Source organism: Oryx dammah, unplaced genomic scaffold (assembly GCF_014754425.2).
Source record: "Oryx dammah isolate SB20612 unplaced genomic scaffold, SCBI_Odam_1.1 HiC_scaffold_2, whole genome shotgun sequence".
NCBI lineage: Eukaryota > Metazoa > Chordata > Mammalia > Artiodactyla > Bovidae > Oryx > Oryx dammah.
Genome location: NW_024070186.1, coordinates 7,554,048 through 7,570,110, shown reverse-complemented (window position 1 = coordinate 7,570,110; position 16,063 = coordinate 7,554,048). Strand labels below are relative to the sequence as shown.

General features: G+C 44.4%; 1 protein-coding gene across 1 annotated transcript; it reads right to left on the bottom strand.

Annotated features, from left to right (window-relative positions):
- Positions 1–308: 308 nt before the first annotated feature.
- LOC120880578 (G protein-activated inward rectifier potassium channel 2) lies at positions 309–4,071 on the bottom strand. The gene has a single exon (XM_040263990.1). The coding sequence runs from the start codon at positions 4,067–4,069 to the stop codon at positions 3,746–3,748; it is 324 nt and encodes a 107-aa protein (XP_040119924.1). The 5' UTR covers positions 4,070–4,071; the 3' UTR covers positions 309–3,745.
- Between the last annotated feature and the right edge of the window lie 11,992 nt (positions 4,072–16,063).

The window sequence follows — 16,063 nt, the reverse complement described above, 5'->3', positions numbered from 1 at the left end:
AAAATTGTGCTTTAGAAATAGGCTGAACTTTTTAGATACAGTGGCTGGAATTAATACTTGGGAACATAAGATACTAAACTAAATCGATGGAACTAGAACTGGAGAAAGAGGGAAACAGCAAAAGAGAGGGTTGGATGGAAGAAGGGGATGGGAAAAGAGACATTTCCTTCCCACGGACCTAGAGTGTCTATGTATTGGACCAAACCAGGCCAGAAGCCCATGTTTTGAAGAGATTGAAAAGCAATGACCTGACCTTACAGGGATCGCAAGGGTGTTAATCCAAAAGAGTATAGTTTGCCCATGGGACATCCAGAAACATAAACAATTTTATTAGTTACATAAAACTGACATAAACAGGTGATCTTCTAGTCGGAAAGCATGTTGGGGTGGGTGGCAATGAGAATCTGAGGGTCTCAGCAGCCCTTGGGGAGGTCATGCTTCCAGCTGAGTCTGTCTTTTCTCCAGATTGGGGTCAGCTGTGGCAAGTTGTAACCCTTTCACCTAAATTTCTTATCTGGCTAATGATACGGCCATGCTTTTATGGGAAAGGGACTCAAATATGCCACCAGACAGATCAAAATATCAAGTTGAGAGTGATCCTCATTCATTATGAATATTGAAGGATTAAAATAGTCTTGTTTATTTCAATAATGCTGGATTTCCTATAGAAATAAACAAGGGACTAGTGATCGGAGACTGGATATGGTGGAAGAGAATGCATAGAAACTGTAGAGTCATCTTTGCTGGACTGTCAATGAAAAACACCTTTCAATACTTGCTACTTAGAAAATTCAGTCTTAATGAGCTTCTTTCAGTTCCAAATCTTAACAGTTGACACAAAATACACGGTTAAACTGTGTTAGCAACAATTGTAGAAAAATAGACATGTTTGATAAGGACATTCTAATAAAAGGTTCTTCTGGAGCATCATCATTTAAAGATTCAGAGGCTCACATTACAAAAACGAGATTTGGTTCGTGTTCCGTCTCCAACTACATTGACACCAAAGACAGTGAGAAAAGGGGAAAGACCTCACACCTGGGTATCCTGTCACAGATACAGAACCGACACTTGTGTCTGCCCAAAGAGTTGCTAAGGCTCTTTGCTCAGTTGTGCGCAAGGGGCCCCACCCCAACTAGACAACAGTCTGTGTTTTATCCTTCAAGCCTTAGTAAAGCATTTGGAAAGGCCCACTGAGTCTCCAGGACCTACGCTGGCAGACTTTTTGCAGCCCCAGCTGGCCTTGCTTTGTGCTGCCATGCCCTTCCCTGCAACTCCAGTGATGCTGCAGGGTTAGCGTCCCCAAGGCAAGAGTGCCCTTTCTAAGGCTACAGTGAGGTAAGGCCACAGTGCCTCCCTACAGCCTGGCAAGAAACACACGGGGCTCCCTCCTCCTCAACTGCAACCTCCTTTTTGGAGTATGTGGAATGAAAAAAACTAACAAATGATCAATGCAAAAAGTGAAATGTTGGCAAGGAGGCAAGAGCTACGGCCAACAGTTTTGTTTTCCATATGATCAGTGCCAAGACGCGATTGTCTTGATACAAGGTGTCACAAGTGGGAGAAGAGAGACACCCTCCCTCCCCCGCCATGTCAAATTTAGGAGTTACTTTCCTTATCTCTGGGACATGCTTTTTTAGTAAATGAGGTCCCCAAACTACAGTGAAGGCCTGTGCTATCTGGTTAGGGAAGGCCAGGGCAACAGGGAAGGGCAGCTAGTTTGAGCTCTGCAATCTCCACGGTGCAAAGCCTCAAACTGAGCACAGCTGTAGGAGCTGAAAATGAACTTGGATCCAGTCAATGAATATCTGTGATGGATGGTTGTGTTAGGGAACACACAGTTTATAAATGCAAAATCAACGTGAAAGATCTGTTTCAGTGCAAAATCTCCACCTGCCCTTGAGGTTTTGTCTAAGATTCTCTTCTTTCTCTTATTTTTTCATTTGAAATATTTTTCATTTTTGAAAATTAGATTTTCAGTACAAAATATTGTTCCTTCCTTCCCTCCTTCTCTCCTCTCTTCTTTCTTTCTTTTTTCATTTACCTTTGCAGATTAAAATGAATTAAGACTGTCATTTTTTTGTCATTTTCTTTGACTGGGAGACACTTTGAATTTATAGTTTCTAACCTGTGGCATACTCTAAAGCGATTCTTTATTAGACGCTCACCAAGATTGTTGATCTAATCATTGAATATTGAGCTCTGGTAATTTCATAATAATAATAATAATAATAATAATAATAATAAATACCAATGCAAGGAATTCTGATGGCTAAGCCCCTAGGTACAGGAAGAGTGTCAGATGGAGTCAAGGGGTGTGAGAACAGTGATTATAGTATACTTTGCCCACTACATGCCATCGTGAATTTCATGACTTTAGACCCAAACCATCTTTTATGAACTTACCATGTCTCATCTTTAAACTGTGATTATAGAGTGGAAACAGTGGGAGAGTCAGTGGTTTTGTAGAAGAAAAGGTTCTCAAACTACGGTTCTACAAAGGGTGAAACTCACTGGAAAAGCATCAACACATCATTGATGGGAATTCCCTGGTGGTCCCGTGGTTAGGACTTGGCACTCCTACCCCTGCCAGGGCCCCAGGTACAATCCCTGGTCAGGGAACGAAGATCTCACAAGCTTCGCAGAGTAGTCACCCCTACCCCTCCACCCCACCCCCCCAGAAAAAAGAAGGAAAACACACACACACACACACAGAAGAAATAAAAAAATTGGTGGCATGCCAGAGCATGTTCTCCTCCTGAAATTCTGCCCCAAGCTAGTCAGTGAGGTCCTTGTAGTCTTAAAAAGGAGACCTCAGTTTTGTAAACATTTCACAGTATATCAACATATTGGTGATGGGTTTTGCCATCTACTGGACCTCCAAACTTCCCCCAGACCTATGGCTTATTAGAGTCAACGAAGGGAACAGTGAGGTACCCAAATGGCTGCCAGTCTGGGACACAGAACAAAGGCCATGCACTAAAGGGCCAGCGGTCAATGGGATCAAAGAAATCCAGAAAACAGAGACATCAGAACAGAAATGCCTACTGTACTTTGGGGATCATTTTTAAAAAAATCTTATTTCTAAAGTTATATATCTAAACCTACATTGATCTTACACCTATGTACAGTATTTAGCAGTTGTGTTCTACAGCACTTTTGTACATGCTGGGTTTTGTTACTAACTGCAAAAGAAGATAATTACATAAGGCATATATATGTACAGGGTTTTGTCTTCACCTCACCTGGGTCCTGTAACTGCAACGCCCACAGAGGGCAAGCACCTCGCCCTGTGGATGAAATTTATTGAGATGTGTAAAACGGAGGGCTCGACTCCATGTCTCACTGCGTGAATGAATAGGCACCAGAGACCTTCCTCGTCACATCCCAGGGAAACTCTTCAATGCACCCTTTTGAGCGATCTGCTATTTTACAACACATGCAGGGGAGTAGCGTAAATCTCTAGTCAGATGTGCCCTATCCCGGGAGGAGGCCAGGCTGGGGCCACAAATGAGGGCATGTGACCCCTTAACCCAATCTGCAAGCTACCTCGTCAATCTGAACTAACCGAGAGGGCAGGTAGATATTTTACACCTTGAAGATTTGTTTCCTGGTAATGCCAAACTGAAATATAAGGAAAGAACAGAGGTACAGACAGACAAGAAAGAGAATGAGAGACAAGGGAGGGTTGCAGGGGTGGGGGGTGGGGGTTGGAGAGGAGAAGGGGCGGCCCCGGGCCTGGGGACTAGACTTTGGATTCGTTCTCTAGGTTTGCCACGTCACCATTCCTCTCCGTCTGCTCTTCAGGGTTCTTTTCCTCCTCCTCAGTCTCCAGTTCTGCGTGTTGGTTGAGTTTGCTGGAGACAGACCAGCTCAGGGGCAGCTCGGCCCTGCTGGCTAACTCGGCCAGCTCTTTGGCACTGAGAGATGGGGTGCTGGTCTCGTAGGTCTCGTGGAAGCTGTTGTAGTCAACTTCGTAGAACCCGTCCTCCAGCGTCAGGACAGGTGTGAATCGGTACCCCCAGAGGATCTCACTGGTGATGTAGGAGCTTCGAGCTTGGCACGTCATCCCTGCAGAGAGGAGAGTAGAAGGATTAGTGTGCGCATGTGTGTGTGTGTGTGTGTGCGTGTGTGTGTGTACACGTGTGCACATGCAGGCTTCCCACTGACCAGGGGCCTCAGGGAGCTGGGCAGTACTGCTGCATGTAGTGTTGAGACTGTGACCTGCATAGGCTGTTGTAACAGGGAGGAACAGATCTGACTCCATATTTTATCTGCTTCCTTTAACCTTTGCACTCTGTTGCTTTTGCTGCAACTTATGAATGTTGCCGATAGCCTGAAATATACAGGAGACCCCATTTTCAAAGTTCTGACCTTTGAAGGTATAACATTGTCCTATTGGTACAGAGATAAAAAGTTGCAGAACAGAGAATAACATTTGTCTTGCTGGAGTTTACAGGAAGGTCATGACCTGAACTATGTGGACAGTTGCAAGAAGAAAGGATTTTCCCTCTGAGAAGTTTGATGTTTTCGAACTGTAGTGCTGGAGAAGACTCTTGAAAGTCCCTTAGACTGCAAGGAGATCCAATCAGTCCACTCTAAAGGAAATCAGTCCTTAATATTCATTGGAAAGACAGATACTGAAGCTGAAGCTCCAATACTTTCGCCACCTGATGCAAAGAGCAGATTCATTGGAAAAGACCCCATCACTGGGAAGGATTGAAGGCAGGAGGAGAAAGGGATGACAGAGGATGAGATGGTTGGACGGCATCATCGGCTCAATGGACATGAGTCTGAGCAAACTCCAGGAGGTAGTGTAAGACAGGGAAGCCGGGGTTCCCTGCTGCAGTCCACGGGGTCCCAAGGAGTCAGACATAAGTGAGCAATGACAACCATACACCCTCCCCTTTTAATACAAAAGGAGCCTGAATTCTAAGTCAGGTAAGATGGTTCTTTGGGACACTAGTCCACCGTCTTCTTGGGTTTGCTGGCTTTCCAAATAAAGACAACTCCTTTCTCGATTCACTGGCCTGTTGAGCAGTTCAAGCTTGGACTCGGTAACAGTGCCGCAACTAGGGAGGTGTGCTTCTTGTCACAGACGTCTAGTGTGCTACAATGTGTGTGCTCTCCTGCAGTGTCCCAGGGAGCAAGGTGGGAGTTCTGGCCCACAGCAGGCAAAGCTTACCTGCGAGGTCACAGGACAGCATGTGTGCACACGCACACGGGTGCACACTCACGTGCTGTGCCTTGTCCACGTTTTGCTCCAAATTCACCTGAGGTCATGACCGGGATCTGACATTGCTTTCAGAGGCTTTGCCTGAGCCCTGCTGGGATTTGAGTGCAGCAGCCACAGACTTGGGAAGAAAGTTGACTTCTGAACCACACTTACACGCCCTTGAGCTGGAGGCCTACGTCCCTGACGCGTGGGCCGTGACAGTGGTTCCCCAAATAAGGCTGGAAAGGAAGCCCACCCGAGTTTGTACTTTCCCTAGGACTAATGGAGATGTCTTTCAGCTCATGCAATAATATAATGATGTCACTCCCCACCTCACCCGCCCTTCCTGCTTATAGACAAGAAAACTTTTTCTAATTTGCACAAAAATGCCATGGGAACTACTGGCAGCCCAGGAGTCGGGAGTGGCTTCCTTTTACAAGTGAAAAGGCAGAACAAGGGAAATCCCACTTGTTACCTTAAGGAGAGAAAACAAGGTAACAGGCTTGGGGTGAACTAGAGGAATGTCATTGGTGCATTTTTCTCTTAGGAAACTTCTCAGGAACTGGAAGCATTCATTCAGCCATCGCTTCAGGTCTGATTTTCCCTTCAACTCAGTAAGCTCAGTGCTAAAAGCCCAGCCTGTTTTTAGGAGCCCATGAAAACTTTTATTTTCTTTTAAAGTCAGAAGAAAAAAAAAAGATTTCAGGTAGAAGAAAATGTTAATATATTCATCTCTATATAAAGTATATTACGTATTCAATGGACATGAGTTTGAGCAAACTCCAGGAGATAGTGAAGGACAGGGAAGCCTGGCATGCTGCAGTTTATGGGGTCGTGAAGAGTCGGACATGACTGAGGGACTGAACAACGAACAACAACAGCAGCATATTACACAGTATGTGTGCATGCATGCTCAGTCACTTAAGTAGAGTCTGACTCTTTGTGACCCCATGGACTGCAGCCCGCCAGGCTCCTCTGTCCCTGGGATTTCCCAGGCAAGAGGACTGGAGGGGGTTGCCATGCCCTCCTCCAGGGGATCTTCCTGACCCAGGGAGCGAACCCGCATCTCCTGCATTGCAGGCGGATTCCTGACCACTGAGCCACCGGGGAGGCCCTCATTACATGTCGTATGAAGTAGTTTAGATACTTCATACATATTATATCATGTAATTCTATAAAAATATAACTAAACATTTAAAAAATGGAATAAGGAGACCACAGAGGTGAAGCTCTGTAGGACTCATGATATTTCTACTGCCTCTTTGTGTTCATTCATCCAGGGGAGCAACCAGTCACTCATACATTGTCCGTCAGGACAGTTAATAACATGCGTTACGCAATTGCTTTATGCTGAATGCAGTTGGGATAAGGAGAATAGGACACAAATAGGTTTTACACAGAAGGGTGCAGATCTACAAAATATTCCCACAGCAGTGCATTGACTTCTCATGGCTGAAAGAAGAAAATGGTCCTAAGGATCGGGACTTAAGGAGGCAGGGACCAAAGGACTGACCTGCTGCAGCTGGCAGAGTCTGAGCCCACACAGTCCTCATGTAGCCCTTTGCTCTTCCTCTGAACCTCCAAACTGAATGCGACTCTTCTTCAATATTTTCCTGACTTGCCAATGATTTGGTCCCCTTACCCCATGCCTCTAAAACAAGTTTACAAGGCTACTAGGCATTGCAAAGCAAAGAACAACAGCATCTTGTTTTGATTGTTCAAAGAACGTTTCTCTTTGGAGTTAGCAAGTCTTTAGCTGTGTTTGGGAGTCATGGGGGAAGGCAAGTGATGGCAGGGTTATACGGGCTCAAAGTGAGGCACAGACAGGAAGTCAAAAGGAAAGATGATAAAACAACTATAACTTTTTTTCCCATAAAAGAAGCATATGTTTATTTTAACATGACTAGAAAACAGAGACAGGCACATAAAATAATATACACCCAGATTTTCATTTCTGGTTATGTAAATAGCCAAATTTACATACAGACTGGTTCCAAATAGGAAAAGGAGTACATCAAGGCTGTATATTGTCACCCTGCTTATTTAACTTATATGCAGAGTACGTCATGAGAAACGCTGGGCTGGATGAAGCACAAGCTGGAATCAAGATTGCCGGGAGAAATATCAATAACCTCAGATATGCAGATGATACCACCCTTATGGCAGAAGGTGAAGAAGAACTAAAAAGCCTCTTGATGAAAGTGAAAGAGGAGCGTGAAAAAGTTGGCTTAAAGCTCAACATTCAGAAAACGAAGATCATGGCATCCAGTCCCATCACTTCATGGGAAATAGATGGGGAAACAGTGGAAACAGTGTCAGACTTTATTTTTGGGGGCTCCAAAATCACTGCAGATGGTGACTGCAGCCATGAAATTAAAAGACACTTATGCCTTGGAAGGAAAGTTATAACCAACCTAGACAGCATATTAAAAAGCAGAGACATTACTTTGTCAACAATGGTCTGTCTAGTCAAGGCTATGGTTTTTCCAGTAGTCATGTTTGGATGTGAGAGTTGGACCATAAAGAAAGCTGAGCACCAAAGAATTGATACTTTTGAACTGTGGTGTTGGAGAAGACTCTTGAGAGTCCCTTGGACTGCAAGGAGATCCAACCAGTCCATCTTAAAGGAGATCGGTTCTGGGTGTTCATTGGAAGGACTGATGTTGAAGCTGAAACTCCAATACTTTGGCCACCTGATGGGAAGAGCTAACTCATTGGAAAAGACCCTGATGCTGGGAAAGATTGAAGGCAGGAGGAGAAGGGGACGACAGAGGATGAGATGGTTGGATGGCATCACCGACTCAATGGACATGGGTTTGGGTGGACTCCGGGAGTTGGTGATGGACAAGGAGGCCTGGTGTGCTGCGATTCATGGGGTCGCAAAGAGTTGGACATGACTGAGTGACTGAACTGAACTGAAAATAGCCAAATGGAACTAGAAATTAAAAATACAATGATTAAAATTAAACTCAATATGTTAAATTCATGTTAAAATCAATCGGTTTCACATCTGATTGGAATTGGCTGAAGAGAGAATCAGAAACTTGAGATACAGGTGTGAAGAAACCACGCAGGAAGCAGCCAAGAGGATGTCCTCGGGATGATGGGGAAGGACCTCTGAAAATCCCTCTCCTCCATGAAGGTAACGAGGACAGTGGCAGAAATTGACAAGACAAACTCTTCAAAACTCTGTAAATGAACTCCAGGAGTGTTTGTTCAAGAAAAATTGCAGAATCTCAGTAAGAACCCCAAGCTTGGCAAAGTTTCAACGTCCCCCTGCTCAGCTTGTGTTAGCCTTCAAAATCTATTGTTTGGGCTTCCCCTGGGGGCTCAGTGGTAAAGAATTGACCCGCCAGAGCAGGAGACGTGGGTTTGGCCCCTGGTCGGGGAGGACCCCACTTCTGAGGGGCAACTAAGCATGTAAGCCACAACTGCTGAAGTCTGTGCATTCCAGAGCCCATGGTCTGCAGCCAGAGAGGCCCCCACAATGAGAAGTCCATGCACGGCACCCAGAGAGTGGCCCCTGCCTGCTCCAACTAGAGAAAAAGCCCAGGCAGCAATGAAGACCCAGCACAGGCAACAATGAAAAAAAAAAAAACAGACACAAAAACAACAAACCCAATAGCCGGCAATTGTGGTGCAAAAGAGCAGCCAGCAAGTCCTGGAGGAGTGGGAACAGAATCAGAGCTCTTTCAAAGTCTCATGTCCAGAACTGTCATTATTTGAAGTTTCTAGCAGCTCCCTGGAAAGCCCTGTTCACAAAACATGTCTCTTCTTTGACTAGGCACAGATCTTGCCCAATGAAAACAGCCTTTTTCCTTGGGTCATTTGTTGAAAACAACCAGTGGCTAAATTTTGTAGTCTCCTTCCCCCAAATATATATGTTGTTCCAACCCCCCCAGAACCTCAGATTGTGACTGCATTTGAAGAGAGGGTCTTTAAAGAGGTAATTAAATTAAAATGAAGCCATGCAGGGGTGTCCTAATTCTCTGTGACTGGTGTCATTATGAGAAGAGATTAGTTATACGGATACGGACAGAGGAAAGACTATTTGAAGATACAGGGAGAAGATGGCCACCTCTATTCACAGACTGAGCAGGGAGCAGCTGACCTTGCCAGCACCTTCATCTTGCATGCCTAGCCTCCAGAATTATGAGACAATGAATTTCTGGTGTTTAAGCCTCCCAGTCTGTAGTGCGTTGTGATGTCAGCCCTAACAAATGAATGCGCTTATTGAATTTCAGTGGGATAGTCAAACACATTTTCATAGCACCACTATAATAAGATTTTGTTGTTGTTCAGTCACTGAGTCACGTCCAACTCCTTGCAACCCCATGGGCTGCAGCACGCAAAGTCCTCCCTGTCCTTCACTATCTCCCAGAATTTGCTCAAACTCATGTCTATTGAATTGGTGATGCCATCCAACCATCTCATCCTCTGTCATCCCCTTCTCCTCCTGCCTTCACTCTTTTCCAGCATCAAAGTTTTTTCTAATGAGTCGATACTTTGAATCAGGCGGCCAAAGTGTTGGAGCTTCAGTGTCAGTCCTTCCAATAAATATTCAGAGTTGGTTTCCTTATGGATGGACTGGTTTGATATCCTTGCAGTCCAAGAGACTCTGAAGAGTCTTCTCCAACACCACAGTTCAAAAGCATCAATTCTTCGGTGTTCAGCCTTCTTTATGGTCCAACTCTCACATCTGTACATGATTATTGGAAAAACCATAGCTTTGACAATATGGACCTTTACTTTGTCGGCAAAGTGATGTCTGTGCTTTCTAATACTCTGTCTAGGTTTGTTACAGCTTTTCTTTCAAGGAGCAAACCTCTTAATTTCATGGATACAGTCACCATTCGCAGTGATTTTGGAGCCCAAGAAAATAAAGTCTGTCACTGTTTCCATTTTTTCCCCATCTACTTGCCATGAAGTGATGGGACCAGATGCCATGACCTTAGTTTTCTGAATGTTGAGATTTAAGCCAGCTTTCTCAGTCTCCTCACTACCGCGTGTAAACTAGATAGCTAGTGGGAAGCTGCTGTATAGCACAGGGAGCTCAGCTCTGTGCTCTGGGATGACCTGGAGGGTGGGATGGGGGCGGGTGGGAGGGAGGCTCAAAAGGGAGGGGATATATGTAAGCATAGAGCTGATCCACGTTGTTGTATAGCAGAAACCAACACAGCAGTATAAAGCAAATCTCCTCCAATTAAAAAAAATGAGTAAGTGAGATTTAAACAAATGCTCATGGATGCTTTTCCAAGCTTTATCCATCTTTTGGCGTCCTAATTCATTGTAGAAGAGATAAAAAAAGAATATGAATATATTTGTCTAACAGTATTAAAAAGTATTTCTAGTGCAAGCTGTGAATTTTCATTTCCTTCAGAGAGATCCCTGTCTTACATATTGACATTGGTCCCAGTCCATTCTTAGAAAAAATGTGATTTTTACTGTTGTTGAAAAAATAACCAAATAAAACCAACTATGATGGAGCTGCCAGCATTACATTAGTGTGTGGCCATGGAGCTCTTGTGATTTCCAGTGTCACTTAACTCAGGGACGTGTGACTGACTCGGAGAACAAGTTTTCATGGGTTTTATTTTAGGCTTTGGAATGAGCAGAGGATGTAGAATTTTATTTCTTTAATGAAGAAGATGAAACATGAAAACATAGAAATATTGGCAACACTGATAAAGGAAAACAGGAATGATGAAGGTATATGCACCATGCAGGCGAATGTTTAGATACCGTGTATCTATATACGTGGGCCTCCCACATGGGTCGGTGGTGACGGATCTGCCTGCCAAGCAAGACACCCCAAGTGGGTTTGATCCCTGGGTCGGGAAGATCCCCTGGAGGAGGGTGTGACAATCTACCTCAGTATTCTTGCCTGGGAAAAGCCACTGACAGAGGAGCCTGGCGGGTACAGTCCACGGGGTCACAAAAGAGTCAGACACCAGACTAACAACAACAACAAATCCATACGCACATAGAAGCAATAAAATAAGAGGAGACTTTCTTGAATCCAGAAGAAAAGAAGATTCGATCAGTGTGTATGCCGTTGTGTTTGTTTTTCGTATCAGAAAGATCATTACATTGTCCCGAGGTAGGTTTCTTAAGCGAGCAAAGCAATCTGTGGAAAACGAGATGCTTCTTTTGCAGAAATGAGCAAAACCTGAAAAGTCTGATCTCCAAGTTGGGGGGCACAGCCTTTACTCTGGGCTGTCTTGCTGCTTGCATTTCTAATTCTTATGCCTGTATGTGTGCTGTCTGCTTTATCTTGAATGTCTTTTCTTTAGCAGGAAACAATGGAAACAGTGACAGATTTTATTTTCTTGGGCTCCAAAATCACAGCACATGGTGACTGCAGCCATGAAATTAAAAGATGTTTGCTCTTTGGAAGAAAAACTATGACAAACCTAGACAGCATATTAAAAAGCAGAGACATTACTTTGCCAACAAAGGTCCATATAATCAAAGCTGTGGTTTTTCCAGTAGCCATGTGTGGATGTGAGAGTTGGACCATAAAGAAAGCTGAGCACTGAAGAGCTGATGCTTTTGAACTGTGGTGTTGGAGAAGACTCTTGAGAGTCCCTTGGACTGCAAGGAGATCAAGCCAGTCAATCCTAAAGAAAACCAAGCCTATATATTCATTGGAAGGACAGATGCTGAAGCTGAAGCTCCAATACTTTGGTCACCTGATGCGAAGAACTGACTCACTGGAAAAGACCCTGATGCTGGGAAAGATTGAAGGCAGGAGGAGAAGGGGACGACAGAGGATGAGATGGTTGGATGGCAACACTGACTCAATGGACATGGGTTTGGGTGGACTCTGGGAATTGGTGATGGTAGGGAGGCCTGGCGTGCTGCGGTTCATGGGGTCACAAAGAGTTGGACACGACCGAGCGACTGAACCAGCAATACTGTGTAACATAATATGTGACATACGTTATTTTGTACTTATCAAGTATTATATTTTAAAAGGGGCTTCCCTGGTGGCTCAGACGGTAAAGCGTCTGCCTGCGATGTAGGAAACCTGGGTTCAATCAGTAATTCCATTTTTTGTTGTAGTATTAGCCTGCTTATGTTTTGTGTAAGGGCCCTTCTTGTTCTGTGTTTTCAAAACTGTTTTTTTTTTTTTTCCCTTGAAGAATAGTTGATTTACAATGTGTTAGTTTCAGGTATACAGCAAAGTGATTAAGTTATATGTGTATATATTCTTTTCAAAGTATTCTCCAATGTGGCTTATTACAAGATACTGAATAGTTCTCTGTGCTATAGAGTAGGTCCCTGTTGTTTATATGAACTTACTCTTTTTATGTAAAGAATTGGAAACAGTAGAAAATAATTGTGACATAATCTAATCTATATAATTCTGCTTTGTACTATCATTTATGGGTTTCCCTGTAGCTCAGCTGGTGAAGAATCTGCCTGCAAAGGCAAGAGACCCGGGTTCCATTCCTGGGTCAGGAAGATCTACTGGAGAAGGGATAGTATACCCATTCCAGTATTCTTGGGCTTCCCTGGTGGCTCAGATTGTAAAGAATCCACCTGCAATGCAGGAGACCTGGGTTTAATCCCTGGGTTGGAAAGGTCCTCTGGAGAAGGGAACAGCTACCCACTCCAGTATTCTGGCCTGGAGAATTCCATGCAGTGTACAGTTCATGGGGTCCCAAAGAGCTGGACTGTCATTTAAATGTTTCCAAGCATCTGTTGGCTCAAAATGGCTATAATGATTTTCTTCAAGCTATTCTGTTCTCAGAACTGCTAACCACTATTTTTTTTGGTGATATTTATTAAATGCAACCCATATGCTAAGTATTGCGTTCCTAGCCTCAAGAGACCAACAGTCCATCTTTTCATTCCTGTAGCAGTTCAGCCTCAGATATTCTGATGGACTTTCAGAAGTGAGGACCCTGGCCTAAAGACCAAGGACTCATCAAGACCAACATCCAATAGGATGCCTGGGGCCTTTGGAATGAATGGTGGGGATGGGGAGGGAGGTTTGGTACCTCTGGGGTCTAACCTCCATTCCTGTCTCCTTGGCTCCATGTTCTAGCTGGTGGAGCTAAACCGAAGTGCGTGATAGTGTTTGCTACCTTTCAACTAACTTTTCATGCATTTTTGTTTCCTTGACAGTGAGTCAGAAATTAGGTCTCTGTGAGTAGAATGCCGCCTACTCAGCCTCCTTGACTGCTTTCTGTGCAAATAAGCCTGGGAGATGCCACCGCTGCGAGTTAACTTAGAGGAGGGTGAGATGAAGTCGGAGATGGGGATGCGGTTGGAAGACTTGTGCTCTGAATGACAGTCTCCATTTCTCTCATTCTGAATTATCATGTCACTGTCACCTTCATGGAACCCTCCTAAGTAGTTGCTCTGAGCTGGGGCTTTCCCAAGGCCTTTACCCTGTCTATTTCACTTAATCCTTACACCAGTGCTGTGAACAGCTGCTGTTACACTGCTCTTGTTCTACAGATGAAGAAACTGAGGAGTGGAGACCACTCACGTCCCATCCCTGGGGAATCTGGCCTCGCCATCTCAAGAAAAACAGCTGGACATTGACATTATAAGACAGCATGGAGGCCAGCGGGGTTGGAGGAGAAAGGGCCTCTTGGCATGTTCTTGGGCCAGGCAAGCCTTTTTGACTTTGTGCTTGAGAAGGCTGCTTGATTTCTGCCAAAGCTTGTCGGGTCTAAGTTATTTCCCCAAAGCCCAAAGGGGTAGGGCTGTGTGTGTATGTGTGTGTGTGTGTTTGTGTTTGTGCCTTTAAAAAATTATTGCACTTAATTTCTCTACTGAGAACTTCTCTGGTGTGTGTTAGTCGCTCAGTCATGTCTGACTCTTTGAAACCCCATGGACTGCAGCCCTCCAGGCTTCTCTGTCCATGGGATTCTCCAGGCCAGAATACTGGAGTGGGTTGCCATTTCCTTCTCCAGGGAATCTTTCTGACCCAGAGATTGAACATGGGTCTCCTGCATTGCAGGCAGATTCTTTACTGTCTAAGCCAATTTCTGGTTAATCTTCCAAGAGTTTAACTCACTTGGAAGCAAATAGAAACCGCCCATCTCTTTTGGTTGTGTTCCCTTCCTTGAGTAAGACGGTGTTAGAGTAAGGAGTGGTGAAGGAAGCAAGGCTTGGTGGTGGTGTTGAACAGAAAGCCTGAAAGCCAGGAAACCAAGCTGAGGCCCAGCTGAGGGATCTGATAAGCCCTGAGCCAACACGGGTAAGGCCCTGCAAGATGGAAATTTAACAGACAAAGTCCTATTTTTAGATTCACGGTGACAAATAATGACAAGAGACATTTCGTGCAGAATAGCAATATGACGAAAGCCATCCTCAAGAGAGACCCCTGAAAAAAGCCAGAGGTACTCTCTTAGTAGATAAAAAATGCATCACAAAGGCCTGGAGAATGTGATTCCAAAGAAATAAGATGAAATAAGATGGATATGAACCACCCTCACCACTTTGGAATTCTGTAAAATAAATCTAAATTGCCAATGCTCAGAAACAAAGAATTAACTGCTGACATTTTGCCTTTTATTTCAAATACCAGGCTATATGATGCAATGTTTTCCTTGACTCTTGGATCTCATTCTAATAAACCTGCACTGAATCAGTGCAGTGATAAAGTGTTCTGCACTAATGTTTATAGGTCTTCGTGTCGAGAAGGATGTTGGTGATTTACCAAGTCCAGTGTCAAAAAGAAGCAGAATAATCTTACCATAATAGTGGTTTTAGTTCAGGAGGCTCAGCCAATTGCCGATCATTTAAATAACAAGTCCTGCCATATGTTCAGGTTAAAAATACCTTCAGTAAACAGTTGTGCTTTTTCTGTTACTGAAGTACTTGACGGCCAGTGAAGTTCATCTCTAGCTACACAAAAAGATATCGAAATGTCCTTTTAAAAAATGTGTCTAAAAAAAGACATTCTACATGTGTACTCCTACTTCTGCTTTCACCAAGTTCAGTTCAGTTCTGTTGCTCAGTCGTGTCCGACTCTTTGCGACCCCATGAATCGCAGCACGCCAGGCCTGCCTGTTCATCACCGACTCTCGGAATTTACCCAAACACATGTCCATCGAATCAGTGATGCCATCTAGTCATCTTATCCTCTGTCATCCCCTTCTCCTCCTGCCCCCAATCTGCTTTCACCAAAGTAGCTGATAAATTCATAAATCAAGTATTGAATTAAGTAATTACATTATTTACTGTTTATCGTATACGTCCGTGTGTGTAGCTACTTAGTAATGTGTGACTCTTCGCGACCGTACGGACTGTAGCCCGCCAGGCTCCTCTGTCCATGGGATTCGCAGGCAAGAATACTAGAGTGGGTTGCCATGCTCTCCTCCAGGGGGTCTTCCCGACCCAAGAACTGAACCCATGGTGTATGTGTCTTCTGCACCGCAGGCAGGTTCTTTACCGGCTGAGCCATTGGGGAAACCTGTTTACTGTCTGCCAGGCTCCAAATGCTTTACATTCTTCAACCAATAACATCTTACAACAGCCCTCTTAGGTGGGTGGTGCTACGATAGCTATTTTACATAGAAATGAACTAAGACAAAGATAAGTTAAATAATTTTCTGGGTCACACAGTTTTATGGACTGAACCGTAGGCCTCTGAAATTCCTGTACTGAAGCCCGAACCCTCTTACGTGACTGTGTTTGGAAATAGGAACTTTAGAGAGGGAATTAAAGTTAAACGAAGTCATCTAATGCAAAAGAAATGGCGTCCTTTTGGAGGAAGAGACACCAGAGAGCTTTAGTCTCTTTCCACCTGTGCTCAGAGAGCAGGCCCTGTGAGGACACAGCCAGAGGGCGGCGGTCCCCAAGCCGAGAAAGAGGCCCCACCAGAAA

Coding starts and splice junctions, on each gene's coding strand:
- LOC120880578 (XM_040263990.1), bottom strand. CDS start 4,069: ATGACGTGCCAAGCTCGAAGCTCCTACATCACCAGTGAGATCCTCTGG.